Raw genomic sequence first — 20,834 nt, 5'->3', positions numbered from 1 at the left:
ACATAAAACAAGAAAAACAGTATTTTCCTAACTGTGGGCTTCATAATGAAGCAATAATGCAAAAATGTCTTTTTCTTATGTGGGGGGGGGGGAAATACCTTTCTTTCGTGACTTCTGGGAGCCCCAGAAGCATTCTGCTTGAGGAAGCCTGCTGTTGTGGACCATCTTGTGGGGTTTTTCCGTGAAGGCTCTTCTGAAACAAAATTGTTCTCACTGACGGATGTTGAGAGGCCAACTAATGCAGGGTCGCTGCTGCGCCGGACGTGAAGAGGCATATCTGAAGAGATGAAAAGAAAAAGAAACTAAGATGGAAGGTATTTTCCCCCTATAAGTAGAAATACGTATTTTAAAACAGCATGATGTTACAGAACTGAAAAGGAGTCTGGTGAGTTATCTGTTTCAACCCACTGGCAGAAGGAAAGGTAATTCATACCTAAAACACCCCTAAGTGCTGCTTCTATAGCATTTATTTGAAGGAAGACAAAAGAATTTTGCAATCTTTCTGGACTTTACATTTCAAAAAAGGTGTTTTGCTTCTAAACAACAATGGATGACCCTTCCACCTAGATAAGGATTACTAAGTATGCATGAATGGCATCAGAAAACATGGCACATGAAGCCTGTGAATGAAACAACAGCTGTTAAGTATCTATGGGAAAAGAACTATTACAGACAATAAATTGTATCCATTCATTAGTTATTGGAAGCAAGCATTAGTTATTGGAGCTTACAGTAGGCTCTGTACTAAGAACCCTTAAGCTCTTGGAGGATTGGCTACATCAGGGATGTGTGTCCTAATATGCAAATGAGTTCCTGATACAAAAAAGCCCTGCATACAAGTATCATATCCCAATGAGGATGGGAGGAAACCTCAAATGTAAAAGCTACAACACGTACTAAGCACAAAGTGCTTCATTAACACTTAATCCATATGCTTGATTCCAACAACTCATTAATTGTATGTATTTATGAAATCTGTATAATTGTAATTTTATGTCTGTTTATAAAATTAAAAAGGATTACTGGAGTATCTAGCATTTTGAACACTTTACATAATCTTCCTGCTCTCTTTTTAAAAAAAACAACATAGAAGTGAGGGCACTGTTCAAAACAAGTTTCTTAAGAATCTGGTGTTCAAGTTGCATGGCGAAAGTGTGCTGTCCACATCAACGTCCCAAAACTGTAGTCTAGCAGTATTGTGCCTGAATGTATGATCCAAACCTTCAGTATTAGTAATGTTACTAAGCCTTTCTGTCAGGAGATGAACAGTATCTGGTTTACATGAACACTCCATACCATTACTGGAACTCTAAGGACTCTATAAAAAACCTTCACATTTTCAATGAAAGCTGCACAAGATGATGACATGTGTACCACAGAAATTAGGCAATGGGCAAAGATACCTCTACCTACACAGCAACAGTAATGGAACACAATGTTTTCCCAAGCTCCTCCACTCAGGCATTTTCCACAGTAGCATTCAGATGTCTCAATCAGCCTGCAACGCTTGTTATGGCTGGCACAGACCCAACAGAGGGCCAATGATCTCAGCCATGAGGAGTTTATACAGTCGAAGGATATTGCAATGTTGAATATTTGTTTAGCAACATGACTTCCTGTCTTTAAAACCTCTTTGGTATCAAGCAGCACCCAAGAGAACACAGAACACAGCACGTTCCCAAGCATACTACTGGGAAACAGGAAAAATAAGTAAAAATGAAAAATGCATTTTATTTTCATTACACTGTCTCTTTTCCCTGCTTAAAATGCCATACGTTTTTATTACATTCCAAGATGTTCTGAGAAAGAAAACACATTAGGAAAGATACATTTTCTGCTAATGAGGCAGAATGCAATATAAAAATGGAGGGAAAAATAATTAGACACATATATCATGAAGTATCTATTATTTCTTATATCATAGCACACAACTGATCTGCTTCAGTGGGTATTACAAGAAACCTGACTGTAAACCTGAATTGCATAATTTCAGAGCCAAATACAGAACTTTTCAGAGGGTGCCCATGTTGGTCTGCAGTAGAACGGTTTGATTCAAGTCCAGTAGCCCATTAAGAGATCAACAATATTTTCAGGAGTATAAGCTTTTGAAAGACAAAACTTCCTTAATACAGTCCTGGTGCATGTGTTTACCTAATGCTGGTTCCCCAATTTAACAGACTTTGGGGGGGTCAACATTTCAGTAGCACCTGAGGATTAGATGTTTTATAAACTGTTGTTAAGCTACCCATTTTCTGATCTTCTGACTTTAAGCTCCATTTCTTTAGAACAAGAATGATTTCACATTTAAACTCTATGAGAGATCTTGAACTCAAATGGGCATACCAAAATCTGAGATCTTAAGGAACACCAATGTAGCTACAGACAGTAACAAGAAATGAAGTTCATGTTCAAACATAGAGAAGTCTGATACAAATAATTAATTCAGCTTCTCTGCAACTGCCCTGTCCTCCTTCAATAACCCTCCATCTTTGTCATCCAACATCTCAACTACCTCCCCTGCAGATTTACCAGTTTGTGATATATTCAAAGAAATATTTGTTACTGTTTTTGAAGTTAATTACTAATTTCTTCTTTTAAGATAAAATGCAACTGAACTGAATTTTCCAGGCTACCTTCCACATATATAAATGCTACATTTGTAGTCAACGGCTCTGAAGCAGCAATATCTTTTATAAAGCATGGTCAGCTATCAACCCAAAAATTCATTTGCTACAGCCTGAATGTAAATTTACCCAATAAAAGTAGATTTCAATGAGAACCGTCAGTGTGTGTGTTATTGCAGCCAGTCATTACTAGAATCAATTTTCCTTTTTCTCTGTCTCTTAGATTTCTTTCTCCGTCTAAATATTTTAGGTCATGAGATGGTACTGTGTCCTGAGCAGAATAGACCTGTTGGAATGGCCTCTAAATTTATTATTATTCATTAACCACTATAATCTCTGCCACTCCTAGGCAATCAATGAAGACTTCATGGTAACTTGACAGTGATGTCAGAATAAAGTACTGGATTAGCATCTGGCAACATGGTTGTGGTGGACTATTGTGGGTGTTTGTAAATATGTATACTGAGACACTGTTGGTATTCTGGGCTTAACCAAGGAGTATATTAATTACCATGTATCATTCAAACCGTGGAATACCATTTATATATGTTTAAGCAATTAGACATTGTGACTGACTTTTGTTGCTTAAGTATGGATATTAGCATTAATCACTCACATATGAATATAGATTCGTCCCACAGAGAGACTTCACACTGGCAGGAGGCAGAGGGTTTGTACCATATCTTCTTATTAGCCGTGCGTTTAAATCTTTTGCAAGAGGGGAGGGGTCCCTGAAACATAGTTGGGGAAGTAGTATTTAAGTGTCTCATTATACTGACTTCTGTGCTGATGAATTTAAAATGAGATTTTGGGAATTACAAGGTAATCAGTGAACATTATTGCCTTCACTATTTTTATTTTTTTAGATGCATATTAAATATGGGGTTTCCTTTTTAGGCAATTAATTCTTTTCTTTCTTTTTCTTAAAGGATTTAAAATGTAGACTTTAGTGCCTGGCAGGGAGGAACTGGTAAGTGTTTATGAAGTCTTCCCTCCTCCCCCAGAAGATACTGTTGGGTTTGAATTTGGGTTGCTTTATAGACATTTAATTCAATTTTGTATACATTACAAGAGGAACCAATTCTTACAACTACAATGTTTGAGACCCTGGTTCAGTTCAAACGTCAGCAAGAATATGAGGCTTGCAGCCTGCAGCTTCACTGCTAGGCTGCTACAGCCTGTTTTGCTGCCCAGAAAAGGATAGAGTCAGTCTTCGCCCGTTTCGGCGCGCAAGGTCGTGGGCGGGGCCTGGCTGTCTTAATGGCCAGACCTCCAGCCTTTGTTGACAGTCCTGCAGACGATCAGCCCTCCCGCCCGGCCTGTCTGTTATGTAGGCGGTTGCTGGTTGCCTCATTTGGTAAAGGCCAGGTAGGAATTTTTTATGCCCCAGCTGATTGGCAGTTGCTGGGGTGTGGTTTTTGCCTACCCTACATAGCAGTGCAGTGGATTGTGGAATTGGCTATCGGGAGGTGCTGTTAAATAGGCGGTCACTTTAGTTGGCAGGTTTTGGGGGTTTAGGACACTATGAGGCTAGGGGAGGACTGTGAAGCATCCCCCTTTTGGGGAATTAGGGGTCTGGCATGATCAACCTTGGGGTTTGGTGACCCGGGGTGTGGAGAATGCAGACCATCCTGGAGGCTCAACTAGAGGGTGCCTTTCCATCAAGACATGCGTCTGGGTTTGGGCCCTCTGGTGCGTGCCTCCCTGCTGGGCCTGCCTGGCGGGAGCTGAGTCATACAGCTCCGGCTGGGGGGCTGGGTCTCTTGCCCACTAATGGCAGGGGAGCGGTCGCGGTGACCCCTAGCCCTGGCCAGGCCACTGGTTGGGTGCCCTTGCCGTTTATTATGACATTTAATAAAGTGGCCCAATTTTATACCAACACATTGTGTCTGACTCTTTATTCCGACCTTGGGGGGCAAACACTGGTTCACTGGTTAAGTGAATGAGTCTTCAGAATTCTTCAGCACTTTTCCTTGCTTTCTTGTATAACAAACCAGGATTCCAAATCATGTATTCGTCCTGGTTTGGAATCCTGGTTTGTAGGCAAAAGAACAAAACACAGTTTGTCATTTCATCTGAATTAATCACAAAAACAGCCTTTGTGTCTTTGAATTCCCTGCCCCATCCTGCAGTTCCCCAGCTGGGACTCAATAATAAACATCGGATGTATTGAACAAATTCTCTAGTAAAAGGTTGTTAGGCATAATTTTCTAGTTTATTTAATTTGGGAATTTCAGAATTACATCCTTTACCAATTATCAAAGAGGAGCTTCAATAATTAAAACGTGAGATAAAGGCCATGTGTGGGCCCAGAGCAGTGTCACAGATTCCTGATGGCGTTTGAAGTCTAAGGTTGCTTTGAAGAGTGGATAAAACAGCTCTGAACTCTAATTGCCAAACTTCAAATTCTCTGTGGCACTAAATGTACTGTAAATATTCATTTGGTTCTATAGCCCAGGTTCATCTTAAATAAGCACCAGAAACAGTAAATCTAATAAATTACAAAAGGATTTTTTTTTATGAGTCAAAGAAGCTGGGCAGGGAGAGAAATTAAATAAAAACATACAGGAGCGCCAAGTCCTTCAAAAAGATTTTTGTTATTATCTCAATAGCGGTTAGATAAATGAAACAGAAAAGGAAATTGTGTGAGCACATACTGAAAAGCAGGTTTCTGATTAAGTAAGCCAATAATAGGATTTGCAAGATATCAGAGTAGAAGTGATAACTGGAAATAATTGTTTAGTCATGCATTGAATAGAAACTGCAAATATGTACACACACATGTGAGTATACATATACAATTCTTTTCAAAAAATATTTGGAGAAAAGAAGTACAACAGTTGTTTCCTTTCCTTTATGTTGACTTCTGAAGCATTATTAGTTATGAGGCCCCTCCAAAAGTGTGTTACATTCTCGCATGGTCTGGAGAAATCATAAACCTGCATACTGTTCAGTGTTATTTTGGCTGGCCTTAACAAAAGGAATTAAATTAGTTTTGGATTTGGACTGACAAGGCTATCTATAACCCCTGTTCTGGAAATTCCCTAGTATAGTCATTGCCAATAAAGAGAAGGATTATTCCACTGGGGGAAAATGAACCTGAGAAAGAACTATGCTTATACAGTTGGGATTCCCCTGAACTCTTGGCAACACTGCGCAAATCGGCTTCCACTAAATCTTTATCTAGTGCATCGACTAAACTTTGAAATCTCCAAATTTGTCAGTGCCCTGACCCAAATAGCCCAGGTTAGAACGATTTTTTCAGAGCTCAGTAGCTAAGCAGGGTTGGCCATAATTGGTACTTGGATGGGAGTCCACTGAGGAAGTCAAGAAATTGTGAACCACGGACTTCCTGTTTGGCTGGAAGACAGTCTGCAGCTCCCTAACAGAGGGGGATTTTATTGTCACTGTTCAGGGTATTAAAGACCCCTGATAAGGTCTATGCTCATTAACCCTAGGCAAGGGTTAACCCAAGACGACTTATCTTCCTTTAATGCTGTTGATATCGAACTGGAGCAGTCAGGGAGCTGACTCCTTCATTTCTTGATGTCCGGCAATGGAATGTCAACCATCGTCTGCAGTGACTCTAAAGTGACTTCGGTCACTTAAGGCTGTCGGAATCCAAGCACGCTAGAAGGACTGATTTTAATTGCAAGAAAATAGCAGCCGGGGGAGTTGAGAACATCTAAAAGGTAGACTCATCATTCTTATCTTCACTCTGAGAGACTTTGAATATAGTTTAAACACTGAGTGGATTAATAACAGACGAAGGCAAAGCATAATTGAATGGAAAAAAAACTTTTACCTTGTTAAGCTGAGCTCTGTGGCTTTGGATGTGAACAACAGCAAAAAAAAAAAAAAACCTTTCAAGATAAGAGTGAAAGTTGGCAATGGGAGGCTGGTGACGCAGAAGAAAGAAAAGAGAGTTGCCGTGTATATATGCCCATAAACTGCAGAACCTAGAATGAACTGAGCTGAGTGGGGGCACAGCAGGAAAAGAATTCAGCTTGGGAAAACTGAACGCCGTAAAAACAATTGCCTTCAAAGATATTTTGGAGAAAGGACATATTGTTGTGAATTTTTGTGGTTGCGGTTTCTTCATGCAGCTCAAAAAACTGCGAGATTAGACACGAGATCAGTCTAAGCTGTGACAGGAAGTGAAACTAAAAGGGGCTGGACAATAAATCAGAGCCTATAAGGACAACAAGAGCTGTGACATCCGACCTTTGAACTAGGAAGGAATTGAGTCCAAGACTCAGATCAAGAAAGACGAAGAGAGACCTCTCTAGGCTGGAACTGTACCATAGAGAAATAACGATTGCCATTTTAAAAGGGAGAAAAACTGTCAAAATTGTTAAAATTCAATATCTTTGCTCAGGAAGAAGGGAGAAAAACGAAACTAGTCTCATCTGAAAGAACTGGCTCTAAGCTATTGGATTGGATGCTAAATTTTATGTGGGGATTTTTTTAAGGTTTGGTGATTTTTTATATGTCAGTAGAAAGAACAACACGTGCAAGAGCCCAATCATTTGACAAGATGCAGGCTCAATTTGACGCTCTGGAGGCAAAAATGTTAAAAGCTATGGACAAATTGCATTTGGCAATAAAAAAAGATATTAAAAAAGAAGTTGGAGACCTTAAGAAGGAGATAGAGAATTTTAAGGAAGAGACTCAAAATAAAGTGAAAGAGGTAGAGATGAAAGTGGATACACAGGCCTCTGCCTTGCTAAAAATTCAAGAAAAGGTCATAATACACGACTGTAAGTTGCTGGAGTCACAAGTGCGTCTAAGAGGGGTACCTGAAAAAGAAGACACAGACTTAAAAGGCTATATGGTGGATATCATCACTGAGTACATAGAAGAAGACCCTGACAGATTTAAGAGTATGTTGGAGGGTGCCTACAGAGTCAACTCAGTTTATGCGAAAAATAAAGGTCTGCCAAGAGACATCGTCATAAGATTAAGATCAAAAGAAGTGGCAGAGAAAATTTTGAGGAAAGGGTACCAAAAAGCCTGGGCAATAGAAGGGAGCAGAGTTAAAATAATGAAAGAGCTACCAAGAGAAGTGATCAGCGATAGGAAAAAGTACAAGAAGCTAACCGATCAGTTGCGTGCAGAGGGCACAAGATATAGATGGATAATACCAGAGGGTCTTGGATTTGAACAAAATGGCAAAAGGATTACAATAAGAAGCGAACAAGAGATGCATAGCTTTTTTGAAGAAAATAAAGAACCAACATCATAATGGAGTACAAATTACTATCTTGGAATATAAATGGACTAAATTCACCACAGAAAAGAAGGAGAACATTTCATTGGATTAAAAAGCAAAAATGTAATATAATTTGTTTACAGGAAGTTCATTTACAACGCAAGGACAGTAAATTTTTGTGGAATAGAAATTTGGGGTTGGAATTTTTTTCACTAGCAGAGCAAAAGAAAAGAGGGGTGGTTTTTTACATTAAAGAACAACTTGACCCAAAATTAATCTTTAAAGACAAAGAAGGAAGATACATTGCTGTTGAGGTGACGATAGAGGCGAAAAAAACGTTACTACTAGGACTCTATGCACCCAATGGAGCGAAAGACAAATTCTTTAAAGACATAAATAGACAAATGGACGAAGAGACTTATGACCAGGTATTGATGATGGGTGATTTTAATGGGACAATACAAAATAACCTTGACAGATCAAGTCCAAAGAAGAATGATAAAGAAGGGAAGCTGCCCAATTCTTTCTTTGAGTTGATTAAACAGGAAAATCTAGAAGACATTTGGAGAAAGTTCAACCCTGAGGTAAGAGACTATACATTTTTCTCAGCAAGGCATAATTCTTTTTCCAGAATTGACATGTTGTGGGGTTCCCAAGGCTTGGGCCTCATAACAAAAAAAATTGAGATTCTTCCAAAGGTTTGGGCGGACCATAATCCAATATGCTGGTCAACAAAATTGCAAAGAAAATCAAGAAGATGGAGAATTAATGAGGATTTACTACAAAATAAAGACACTGTATCATTCTTAGAAAAGGAGACTGCAGCATTCTTCCAAATAAATGAAACGGATGATATGGAATATCCAACAGTATGGGACACTTATAAAGCAGTAATGAGGGGTATATTAATTACATTGAATAATAAAGACAAAAGAGCAAGAGAAGAAAGGCTGTCAGCACTGCAAAATGAAATAGATAAAAAAGAAAAGGACTTTAAAAAAAGACCAGGGAAGAAAAAATTAATAAAAGAAATTACGATATTACAATCCCAAGTTAAACATTTGCTGAATAAAGAATTAGAATGGAATTTAAAAAATTTGAAACAGAAATCGTTTGAAAGTGCAAACAAACCTGGTAAATACCTGGCCTGGCAATTAAAAAAAAGGAAAGAAAATAAGACTATAAATAAAATCATGGCAAATGGGAAAACAGTAGTGGATCAAGAAGGAATTAAAAGAGAATTCTTTAAATACTATGCAAATTTATTCAAGGGTGTGAATGTAAGTAAAGAAAAAGTGGAAGAGTATCTACGAAACATTCAGGTGGCACCTTTGACGGAACATATGAAAAAGATATTAAATGACCCAATAGAGAAAATTGAAATAGAAGCAGCAATAAAAGCAATGCAAGAGGGTAAAGCTCCAGGGCCAGATGGATTCACGTCAAAATTTTACAAATCTCTCAAGGATGAATTAACACCCAAACTGTTGAAGTTGTTAAACACGATAAGAGAAGAAGGGAAAATCCCAAAGACCTGGAGGGAAGCTGTAGTCTCTCTGATTCCTAAGGAAGATAAAGATAGCACAAACGTAAAAAATTATAGACCAATCTCATTGTTGAATAATGACTATAAGATCTATACAAGAATTTTAGCAGAGCGACTGAAACAATACCTGACCAACTTTATAAACAAAGACCAAGCGGGATTTCTTCCTAAAAGACAAATAAGGGACAATGTAAGAGCTGTTATTAATGTTGTGGAATACTATGAAAAGCATCCGGAAAAAGAAGTGGCCTTATTTTTTGTTGACGCAGAGAAAGCCTTCGACAACTTAAATTGGGACTTTATGTTTGCGGTAATGGAAAAAATTAATTTAGGGGAACAATTTATAAAAATGACAAGAGCAATATATACAGATCAGCATGCAAAATTGTGTATAAATGCAGACCTTACCAAAGAATTGAAAGTGAGTAAAGGAACAAGGCAAGGATGCCCGCTATCACCATTGTTGTTTATAATGACTCTTGAAATTTTGTTACAACAAATTCAAAAAGATGAAAAAATAGAAGGTCTAAAAATTAGAAGATTCTCTTATAAATATAAAGCTTTTGCAGATGATATAGTGTTCATAATGGAGAATCCGGTTCAAGTGTCACAACTGCTGTTAGCTAAGATAAAAGAATACGGAGAACTAGCAGGATTATACATAAATAAGGAGAAATCGAAATTCCTCTGTAAAAACATGCAACCAAATAAAACAAACGAACTACAAAAGGTGACAGGTTGTGAAGTCACAACCAAAGTTAGGTACCTTGGAATAGAGATAACAATGAAGAACATTGATTTATACAAAAACAATTATGAAAAACTGTGGTGTAAGATGGACAAAGATTTGATGAAATGGAATAAACTCAACTTGTCCTTACTGGGCAGGATAGCTGCAATCAAAATGAATATTTTGCCAAGGATAATGTATTTGTTTCAAACCATCCCGATTGTAAAAGAAGCAAAACAATTCAACAAATGGCAAAGGAAAATCTCTGATTTCATTTGGGCCGGAAAGAAACCAAGGATAAAGATGAAGATCTTAACGGATGCCAAAGAGAGAGGAGGTTTTCAACTTCCCGATCTAAGACTATACCACGATGCAGTTTGTTTGACATGGATAAAAGATTGGATAATGCTGTTAGATAAAAAACCTTTGTGGTTAGAAGCTCACGGAAATAGATTCGGCTGGCATGCATACATGTACTATGGGAAGAATAAAATGGATGGTTTTTTCTCTCACCACTATGTCAGAAATACATTACTAAATACTTGGATAAAATACAAGAAATACGGGGACGAGAGAAAACCATTATGGATAGTGCCAGCAGAAGTAATAAAAATAACAGCTGATTCTGAAGAAAAAAGAGAAATGTCATATAACCAACTGCTTAAGATTCAAGGAGACAAAATTGAATTAAAAACCTCAGAAGAGCTAAATAACAATTATGATTGGTTTCAAATGCAACAAATTAAAAGTTTGATGGAAAATGACATAAAATCAGAGGGGATTAGACGAGAACAAACAGAACTGGAAAGAGTCCTGTTAGGTGACAATGAAAAATTGATATCAAAAGTATATAAGTTATTATTGAAATGGTCTACAGAAGAAGAAGTAGTAAAGTCTCAAATGGTCAAATGGGCAATTAATGTGAATAGAGAAATACAAATGGAAACATGGGAGCACCTCTGGAAGAACTCAATGAAGATATCAACTTGTCAAAGCATTAAGGAGAACTGTTTTAAAATGATGTATAGGTGGTATATGACTCCGAAAAAATTGGCTAAGATAAGTAAGAAAATGTCGGATAGATGTTGGAAATGTAAAAAACATGAAGGTTCTTTCTTCCATATGTGGTGGACATGTGAAAGAGCGAAAGAATTCTGGAAGATGATACAACAAGAAATCACCAAAATTTTGGGCTATGATTTTAAGAAAATTGCAGAGACGTTTTTACTTGGATTACAATTAGAAAAATACCCAAAAGAAGACAGGACTTTAATTTGGTACCTGTTATCAGCTGCTAGGACTTTGTACGCGCAGCTTTGGAAGCAAGAAAAAATACCAGAGAAATGGGAATGGACCATGAAAGTTTTATCGTGGTGTGAAATGGACAAATTAACCAGAACACTAAGAGACTATGATTTAGAGATATTCAAAAGGGAGTGGAGAAAATTTAAAGGATATATGGAGAAAACTTGGAAAGTAAAGAAATATTGGACATTTTTTTAGTTGTAAGAATATATATACGGAACTTTGAGCAATCAGAAGTGCCTTTAGTATGGATTTGAACTTATAACCTCGGGGAAGTCAACATTGGAGGGAGGGGGGATGGAAATGTCATATGGGTTAATGTGAAAAAAAAGAAAAAATTAAGAAATAGATAAGCTTTGTAACCATATGCTACCAATAAATTGTTTAAAACAAGAAGAAATTGTGAACCACCTCTGTCTCTCACCTTGAAAACACTATGAGGTCATCATTAGCCAGCTGTGATTTGATGGTAGTTTCCACCATTGTCAATGCAGTGGATTACCACCTTCCTCTCCGCTATCAGCCCTTGAAAGGATATGTGTTTGGTGTTAGAGAGACACTTGATAAATCTCTTTTGAACATTTCCATTGGATGTTTATGTGCTTCCTTTCTTCTTCCCAGAAGACCATGAGCGCGATACCAATTCCACTCAGCAACATTCTAGTGTGAAACTGCTTGGTATTCTGCATAACACTAAAAAACACCCCTTAAAATCGTGTCTCAAAACATCTCCACCAACACTTTTTCAAACATCCAGCCTGAAGAAGAATGTAGAGCTCAAAAGCATGCATACTGTTTTGATCAGTATTCATAAAGAATAAATTTTTGACTTTGGATTTCACATTGGACCAATATGGGTAATGGGAACCTTTGCCTAAATTCCCATAACTTATTGTAGGGCATTGATGCATACACATGAAAGCTTATAGGCAGAATTAAACATGGGTACCCATCTGAATTTATTCTAAGGCGATATGCCCACTCACCTTCCTGCTAAGTTGAACATTCACAAGTAGTTCAGTCTACTCTTTATTGGCAAGTTTGTTTTCTATTGTTGAATGCTACTTTTTTTTGAGGGGGGGGGAGATGACTGAGGAAGAAATGTAGAATTGCAACCTCTTATCTGCCTTGAAAATTCCCATTTTGATGGGAGCTATACATCATCCAGAGGTGGTAGATTAGAACTGGGGATGGGGGTGGGGGGAGAGATTCTGAATTTTAGGCAACCCTCTCTCCCCATCTGCAATGGCTTCTAACACCTAATGAAGAAGTGATCACTACACCCGTAGGTTATTATTTTTAGCTTTTTACGGCATTCCTTTTCTTGTTGATACTCAAGGGAGATAAGAAGTTGCAATTCTACATTTCTTCCTACTACTCTGCTCTAAAGTTGCACCAAAGGATAACACAGTAATAATTTCTGTTCATACAAGTATACATGAAAGTTGTGTTTTATCGTGTTTTATGCTATATTAATTTTGTACTGCTATTTTTATGCCAATAAAGGCTGACTTGACATTTCTTCCTCAGTCATCCCCCCCTCCCTCAAAAAAAAGTAATGTTCAACAATAGGAAACAAACTTGCCAATAAAAAGTTGGCTGATGGGCACTGGGCATAAGGGCATCATCAAATATATATCTGAGATCACTGTGCTGTTGTATGCACTAAATAACATTACTTCTGTGCATCTTAAATTTTTACTTGTACTGCTGTATGCACTAAATAATGTTACTTTTATCTATGTGTCCTAAATTTTTACTTGTAACTTGGCAGATAGCTGATTATAATGCTGTGTACTCAGTGAGTGATGAGCCACATCCTCCAAGCTGTCTCTGGTGTAGTGGCTAAGAGAAACAGACTCTAAACTGAAGAACTGGGTTCAATTTCCCACTTCTCCATGTGAAGCAGCCCTTCTCAGCACCACCTATTTCAAAGGTGTCTATTGTAGGAAGGGAAGCAACTTTGACAGTCCTTAAAGTAGACAAAAGTGGAGTAATAAAAACCTACTCTTCTTTTTTTTTCTATTATACAATTGTAGACCACCTCAGAAACCCTATTCTGGCAGACAGTCAAGGGCAATGGGTGGGTGGAAAAAGATAAGGCTATTTGGCCAGGGCCCCTTGCTCAAAGCTAACCTTTTCTTTAATGGGTCAAATTTTGTTTTGTTCTTTTGCTTATAAATGAGAGCTACTTCTGAGTAATGAAAAAATATACAAGCCACTACCTCCCAAGCATATTACTGAGTTTTGTTCCGCTCTTGAAGCAGAACATGGACTGCCAAAGAGGACCAGAAGCAGCACAGCACCAAATCCTATGAACTAAAAGCTTTTTTTAAAAAAAAAAAGTCAGAGCAGATCTTTTTTGGGGTCTTCTAGGTCGTAAAACCTTTGAAAGTGGTTCAAAGACAACTCCTGCCCTTTGCATCCCTCTCTTTCTCTTCCCCTCCTAACTTCTCATTCTCATCTCCCTCTCCCTCTCTGTGACAATAATGGGGGGGAGTCATTCAACAACTAATAACTTCACAGTAGTAGCTGAAAGAAGGGAGGAGAGAGTTGAGAGTATGTGGGAGCTGTTCAGTATGCCATGGGGAAGAAAAGAGGACAGAAAGAGCCATATGTATGGACTTTGTCTCGGTGCTGTTCCTTCAGGGCCATAGCCAGGATTTTACAAGTCGAGGGGCTCTTTAAAAAAGTCAGGGGGCACTGTTTTTCATCCACTGCTGGGCTTGCCACTTCTCAGAAGATTTCTGGAGCAGGGGCAAAAGCCAGAGGCTCTGAAAGTGGCCAAATTGAGGCAGCCAACCCTAAAATATAGGAGTAAAGAAGAGACTGCACCTTGTATGCTAGCAGTGGGGTTCCTTCTACCTCCCTCTTTCCCATCCTGGCACTTTGCAACCAAGAGCTACATCTGTCCCCCCCCCCACCTCCAAGCCTATTCCACATGGCTTCCTCTGCCTCCCTCCTCTCCACCTGTTGATTTTCCTGCTGCAATGCACTGTGTCCTGCTCAGCTCTGCTGGCTCTGGCTGCCACTGAGGACAATTTGTTGACAAACAGCCATGACAAAAAAGAAAATGAAAAAAGCAGAGTGCGCCCTGGAGGCCCCCTGGAAGTCGGGGGGCCTTGCCTGGGAGTAAGGGGGTAGTTCCCCCACAGACACGCCCCCCCTGTGGCTACAGGCCTGTGCTCCTTCTGCAACCCAGCCTTTTGCCCCAAAACCTGCAGTGTCTCATGAAGCTCTACCTGTTGTCAGAGATGTACAGCACCAAGCCCCTTGCTGCCCGTCTCTTCACCACAGCAGCCCCCCTAAGCATCCCTGTTCAAACTCCATCTCTGGCCTTAGCTGGTAGAGCAGAAGGAGGTTAGGGGTCCCAGAGAGGCACATGCAGCCTTTGTCTGATGTCTGTCAGTTTCTCAAAAACATCTGTTTGAGCACTATAGAAAAAAGAATGTGGGAGTAGATGGGGGTCAAGGTCTTGGTTCATCTATGGCACTGGAGGAAATTTGGAATTGTGGGTCACCATATCAAGAAGATCAGAGATCACTATTTTATGGAATGTGCAAGATTCTCTGCAGAAGCCAGCACTATGCTGGTAGATAATGTACTACCTGCAGAGGGCCCTGGTTAAGAACCACTGGTTTAAACTGAACTCTAACAGACCAATCTCAGAGCATGATTTCAACAGAACTTCCTTCTAATAAGAGTACGGGAGATCAATCCCATACCTCACATTTAGGGGAATCAAAAGATGACTGGATGTGTGCCTTGCTACATTTTTTAATAACCTCAACATTCAAAACTTTAACAAAGAAAATCTATCTTGGATAAACCACATATCCAACATGTCTTGACTTCTTTCAGCTTTGCCTGCCATAGCGTTTCTGAATCAAAACTTCCCAATGTTCAACAGTTGTACTGGCAGACATTTACTCTATGCACACCCCTCTCCACTTGAAACTTCAGCCATAACTCTGACAGCCAAACAAATCAAATTCCATACAGATGCAGTTTCCTAGGTAACCAAGCACAGACACCGACCATGCAAAGGAATAAAATCAGAAAACCTGCGGCACTGCATTTGGGTATGAAACAAAACAAGATTATAAATCACTGAGAACACCAGGGTTGTGAATGCTCAAAATCGTACACAGCATATATCCTAGCAGATCAGGAGGCCACAAATCAATGGCTTTACGCTAGTTACTTCATTCTCCTGGGCATCACCAGACATGCCTTCCTGTTTTAACAGTCTAGCTTTAAGCCAAATTCTCTGCAAGGTTTGACTATAAGCTACCTTCACAGATGGGCCATCCACCCATCTGGACAACAGTGGGAGTTATGGGGAGCTTCCAATTGTTATACCACAGCTTAGTGAGCAATGGTATAACTTTTATGTTTATCCACCATAGCTACAGATGTTTTGTCTTTGGAAACTAAGTGAGTGGCTAAAAAGTACAGAGGCCTTTATGGTACAGAATGTAGGGTTGCATCCAAACATCATGGGATATTGTGTTACCATCATTACATAACAGCAGTCATTCACTTGCTGGATTGTCTTGCCCTCGAAGTTATATCCAGTTGCAAATCTCTGCAACCTGCAGTCTAGGATAATCTCCCCAGCACTTCCACCAGCTGCCTATTTGGTGCCTTTAAACATCTGCTAAAGGCTTTTATTTCTCTGAAGCTGTTGGTACTTTGCTACTCTCTGAAGGTTGTGAAGTTTTGAACTGTCAATATTTGCATTTATTGTTTTGCCGCTGCATTAATTTTTCTTTCTTGATTTTGTTATTTTTTTATTATGATGAAGTATTTGATCAAACCAAGGCAAACCATTCAATATCACAGTAATACAGGTCTATGTCCCAACCACTGATGCAGAAGAGGCTGAAGTGGACCAGTTCTATGAAGATCTACAACACCTTCTAGAATTAACACCAAAAAAAAAAAATGTCCTCCTCATCATAGGGGACTGGAATGCCAAAGTAGGAAGTCAAAAGGTGACCAGAACAACTGACAAGTTTGGCCTTGGAGAACAAAATGAAGCCGGGCAAAGGCTACTAGAGTTTTTTCAAGAGAACAAGCTAGTCATAGCAAACACCCTCTTCCAACAACCTAAAAGGTGACTCTACATGTGGACATCACCTGGTGGGCAACACAGAAATCAGATTGATTATATACTCTGCAGTCAAAGATGGAGAAGCTCCTTACAGTCAGCAAAAACAAGACCTGGAGCTGACTGCGGCTCAGATCATTGCAAAATTCAGGCTTAAACTGAAGAAAACTGGGGAAGCCATTAGGCCATTCAGGTTTGACCTTGATCAAATCCCTTATGAATATACAGTGGAGGTGAAGAATAGGTTTAAGGAAGTAGAGTTTGATAGAGTGCCTGAAGAACTATGGATGGAGGTTCGTGACACTGTACAGAAGGCAGCAATCAGCACCATCCCAAAGAAAAAGAAAGGCAAGAAAGGAAAGTGGCTGTCTGATGAGGCTTTACAAATAGCTGAGGAAAGAAGGAAAGTGAAAGGCAAAGGTGAAAAGCAAAGATTCACCCAACTGAATGCAGATTTCCAGAGAACAGCAAGGAGAGATAAGGAGGCCTTCCTGAAGGAACAATGCAAAGCAATAGAGAAAAATAATAGAATGGGAAGGACAAGAGATCTATTCAAGAAAATTGGAGAAATCAAGGGAAAGTTTTGTGCAAAGATGGCCATGATAAAGGACAAAAATGGTAGGGACCTAACAGAAGCAGAAGAGATCAGGAAGAGGTGGCAAGAATACACAGAAGAATTATACAAGAAGGATCTCAATGTCCCAGACAACCATGACAGTGAAATCAATTACCTTGAGCCAGACATCCTGGAGAGTGAAGTCAAATGGGCTTTAGAAAGCATTACTAACAACAAAGCGAGCGGAGATTATGGTATCCCAGTTGAGCTGTTCAAAGTCCTAAAAGATGATGCTGTTAAAGTGATGCACACATTATGTCAATATATTTGGAAAACTCAACAGTGGCCACAAGATTGGAAAAGATCGGTTTATATTCCAATCCCAAAGGGTAATGCCAAGGAATGTTCGAACTATCACACCATTGCTCTCATTTCACATGCCAGCAAGGTCATGTCAAAGATAATAATAACAACAACAACAACAACAACAACTTTATTTTTATATCCCGCCCTCCCCCGCCGAGGCGGGCTCAGAGCGGCTATCCTACAAGCTAGGCTTCAGCAGTATGTCGATCGGGAACTACCAGAAGTTCAAGCTGGGTTTCAGAGAGGTAGAGGAACTAGAGATCAAATTGCCAACATTCGATGAAATATGGAGAAAACATGGGAGTATCAGAAAAATGTCTATTTCTGCTTCATTGACTATACTAAAGCCTTTGATTGTGTGAACCACAACAAGTGGCAAGCTCTTAAAGAGATGGGATTACCAGACCACCTCACATGTCTCCTGAGAAACCTGTATAAGGGTCAAGAAGCAACTGTCAGAATGGGAAATAGAACAACAGATTGGGTTAGAATATGAAAAGGAGTTCAACAAGGATGTATATTGTCACCCTGCTTATTTAATTTACACGCAGAGTACATCACGCAGAATGCTGGCCTGGATGAAGCACAAATTGGAATTAAGATTGCCGGGAAAAACATCAACAACCTCAGATATGCAGATGACACCACTCTAATGGCAGAAAGTGAAGAGGACCTAAAGAACCTCTTGTTGAGAGTGAAAGAGGAGAGCACAAAAGTAGGCTTGAAACTCAACATCAAAAAAACTAAGATCATGGCATCTGGCTCCATCATACCATGGCAAATAGAAGGGGAACACATGAAAGTAGTGACAGACTTCACATTTCTGGGATCCAAGATCACTGCAGATGGTGACAGTAGCCATTAAATTACAAGACATTTGCTCCTTGGGAGGACAGCTATGGTGAACCTGGGCAGTATAATAAAAAGTAGAGACATCACCCTGCCAACAAAAGTACATATAGTCAAAGTGATGGTATTCCCAGTAGCAATGTACGGCTGTGAGAGCTGGACCATAAGGAAGGCCGAGCGCAGAAGAATAGATGCTTTCGAGCTGTGGTGCTGGAGAAGAATCTTGAGAGTTCCTTGGACTGCAAAAAGATCAAATCAGTCAGTCCTAAGGGAAATCAACCCAGACTGTTCCCTGGAAAGTCAGATGTTGAAGCTGAAGCTCAAATACTTTGGCCACCCAATGAGAAGAGAGCACTCCCTGGAGAAGATCAAAGACAAAAGGCAAAAGGCAAAAGAAGAAGGGGACAGCAAAAGATGAGATGGCTGGACAGCGTTACTGATGTAACAAACACGAGCAGACTTCGGAGGATGGTGGAAGACAGGAAGGCCTGGCGTGACTTTGTCCATGGGATCGCAAAAAGTCGGACTCAACGGTGCGACTGAACAACAACAAATTCGATCAAAAGGTACTTTGGATGTGTGAAATGACAGAAAAGCAGGATGGAAAAGTTTTCAATAAATGTGTGCTTTGAGGGAGCAAAGGGCGGAGTGTGGGTTCTGCATGCAGATGAGCAGGCAGAGGTGCTCATGAGGCACATGTATGCCTTGCACAGAACTTCTGGGCTTGGCCTTGCATGTCTGTGAACATGGAACTGTTTTTCCTCCCTGTGATTCATAAATTTTTCCATCCCTATGCACATGCTATTATCAAACATGTTCCTAGAATCCCCTCTCAAGAGCACTTAATTCTGTTAGCAGGGAATATATATTATATACTGAATTTACACACATGTATTTTTAACTTCAGAATTAAGTTTCTGACCTGCATACTGCATAGCCTTGCAATATGCAGGTCAGAATCTTAATTTTGAAGTTAAAAATATATGTGTGTAAATTCAATTGGCACACAAGATGAATTGAATATGATGCATTTCAGATGGGAAGGCCAAGTCTGTCACAACAAAGCAAAAAGAGGACTTATGACACCTGTGCTGTCACAAGCACAGTGCAGCACAAGCTTTCCCAAACTACAGTCTACTGCCACAATAAGTCAATCAGTCCTTAACATGCCACAACAAGACTCCTTGCAATCCAATGTAACAGTTTTCCTGTATCGGTCATTTGCGGCTGATGGTATCTACAATGGTATGAAAAATTGCATTTGCAGTGCTGCACGCCTAGGCTCTCAGCTGCTGAAGGAATCTTTGCTGTGGCTTTGTCCAGCTACTGTAGACCCCCAGTTCCCATAAACTAAATAAAAGCTCATCTGTTTGAAGCAGAAAATGCATATTTTAATGTGGGTACATTCAATGACACAGTTTATTTTGTACTACCCACAGGCCATAAGGAATAAAACTGTACAAATATAAACATATACAGCATCAATAAAACATAAGGAGGAAAATTAATCATCATCAGACACTTCCAATCTACAGTCAATATCACAACCACTTGAAACAACTGGGCAGAATGAAGTCAGCAACGGATCTAGTATTGTGCTTATCTAGATTTCCCAACAAATAGTCAAAGGCTGACCAATGACCTCAACCTGCCAATAATTTAGGGAGAAACTTAAGCATTTCCTCAAAATGAGCTTTTCAATAACCAGCTAGCCGTATCTTCCGTAACACTACATCAGCAGAATCAGAAAACAAAAAGATTATTTCTACTTCATTTGTTAATAATAATAGCAGGCGGCATGAGCAGTATTAAGACTTTGCAACAGTGAAACTAGTTAAATCCACTGGATACAATTCACATTCATGTTTGTAGCTTAGCACACCAGCAGGAAACTTTAAAACCAGTAATACAAAACTAAGTCTTCATTTGGGTAAAAAGGTCAAGTAATCTGGAAAAGTTTCAACTTTTTTGTCCCAGACAAATTCTTGCTAGATGAACAATAAACCATAATTATAAATCACGTATGTTTATACACACACACAAATTACACACTTTTAAAATTAGGCCATCTAAGAAAACTGATATTTGCTTGTCCTGTCTCAGGATAAAAGTTTGTTCCAATAGTTGAACAACCTAATGTATATTTTTTGCTTTAAGAAGTAAGACTATCATTCATGATATGAGAATTGCAATACTGTGATGGAGTTCCAAGAGCCAATCTTAATAGCCTGTTTTGAAGATATTCCAAGTCTGAAGCTGAGATCTGAAGGTTGCTTTAAAAAAAAAAAATCAAATAGCAATTGTGGAATTAATTTAGTTTTTTAACAACTTCAGAATTGGCAGCAAACAGGTACGCCCGAATTTCAAAGTACCATTTTTTCATTAATTCATTCAAAATATACATACCCTGCATTCTCAACAACAGTGGTTCTTCACTAATCAACAACAATAAACATAATTAAATGTTAAAAGACACCAGTTGAGCTTTTTTTCAGATTTGCTCTGCATTTTCATTCTGAAGAATTTAAGTATA

The 20,834-nt window shown here is 39.2% G+C and overlaps 1 protein-coding gene across 7 annotated transcripts in view; it reads right to left on the bottom strand.

Moving 5' to 3' along the window:
• Nucleotides 1-20,834, bottom strand: part of PARD3 (par-3 family cell polarity regulator) — a 745,691-nt gene that overhangs the window by 421,838 nt on the left and 303,019 nt on the right. For all 7 annotated transcript variants that reach the window (XM_060248141.1, XM_060248148.1, XM_060248145.1 and 4 more), the window contains one exon: nt 99-277. In XM_060248141.1, coding sequence (XP_060104124.1) covers nt 99-277 — 179 coding nt within the window. The remainder of the gene's footprint in view (nt 1-98; nt 278-20,834) is intronic.

This window comes from Heteronotia binoei, chromosome 10 (assembly GCF_032191835.1).
Source record: "Heteronotia binoei isolate CCM8104 ecotype False Entrance Well chromosome 10, APGP_CSIRO_Hbin_v1, whole genome shotgun sequence".
NCBI classification, from domain to species: Eukaryota; Metazoa; Chordata; class Lepidosauria; order Squamata; family Gekkonidae; genus Heteronotia; species Heteronotia binoei.
This window is presented reverse-complemented; position numbering and strand designations above follow the sequence as displayed.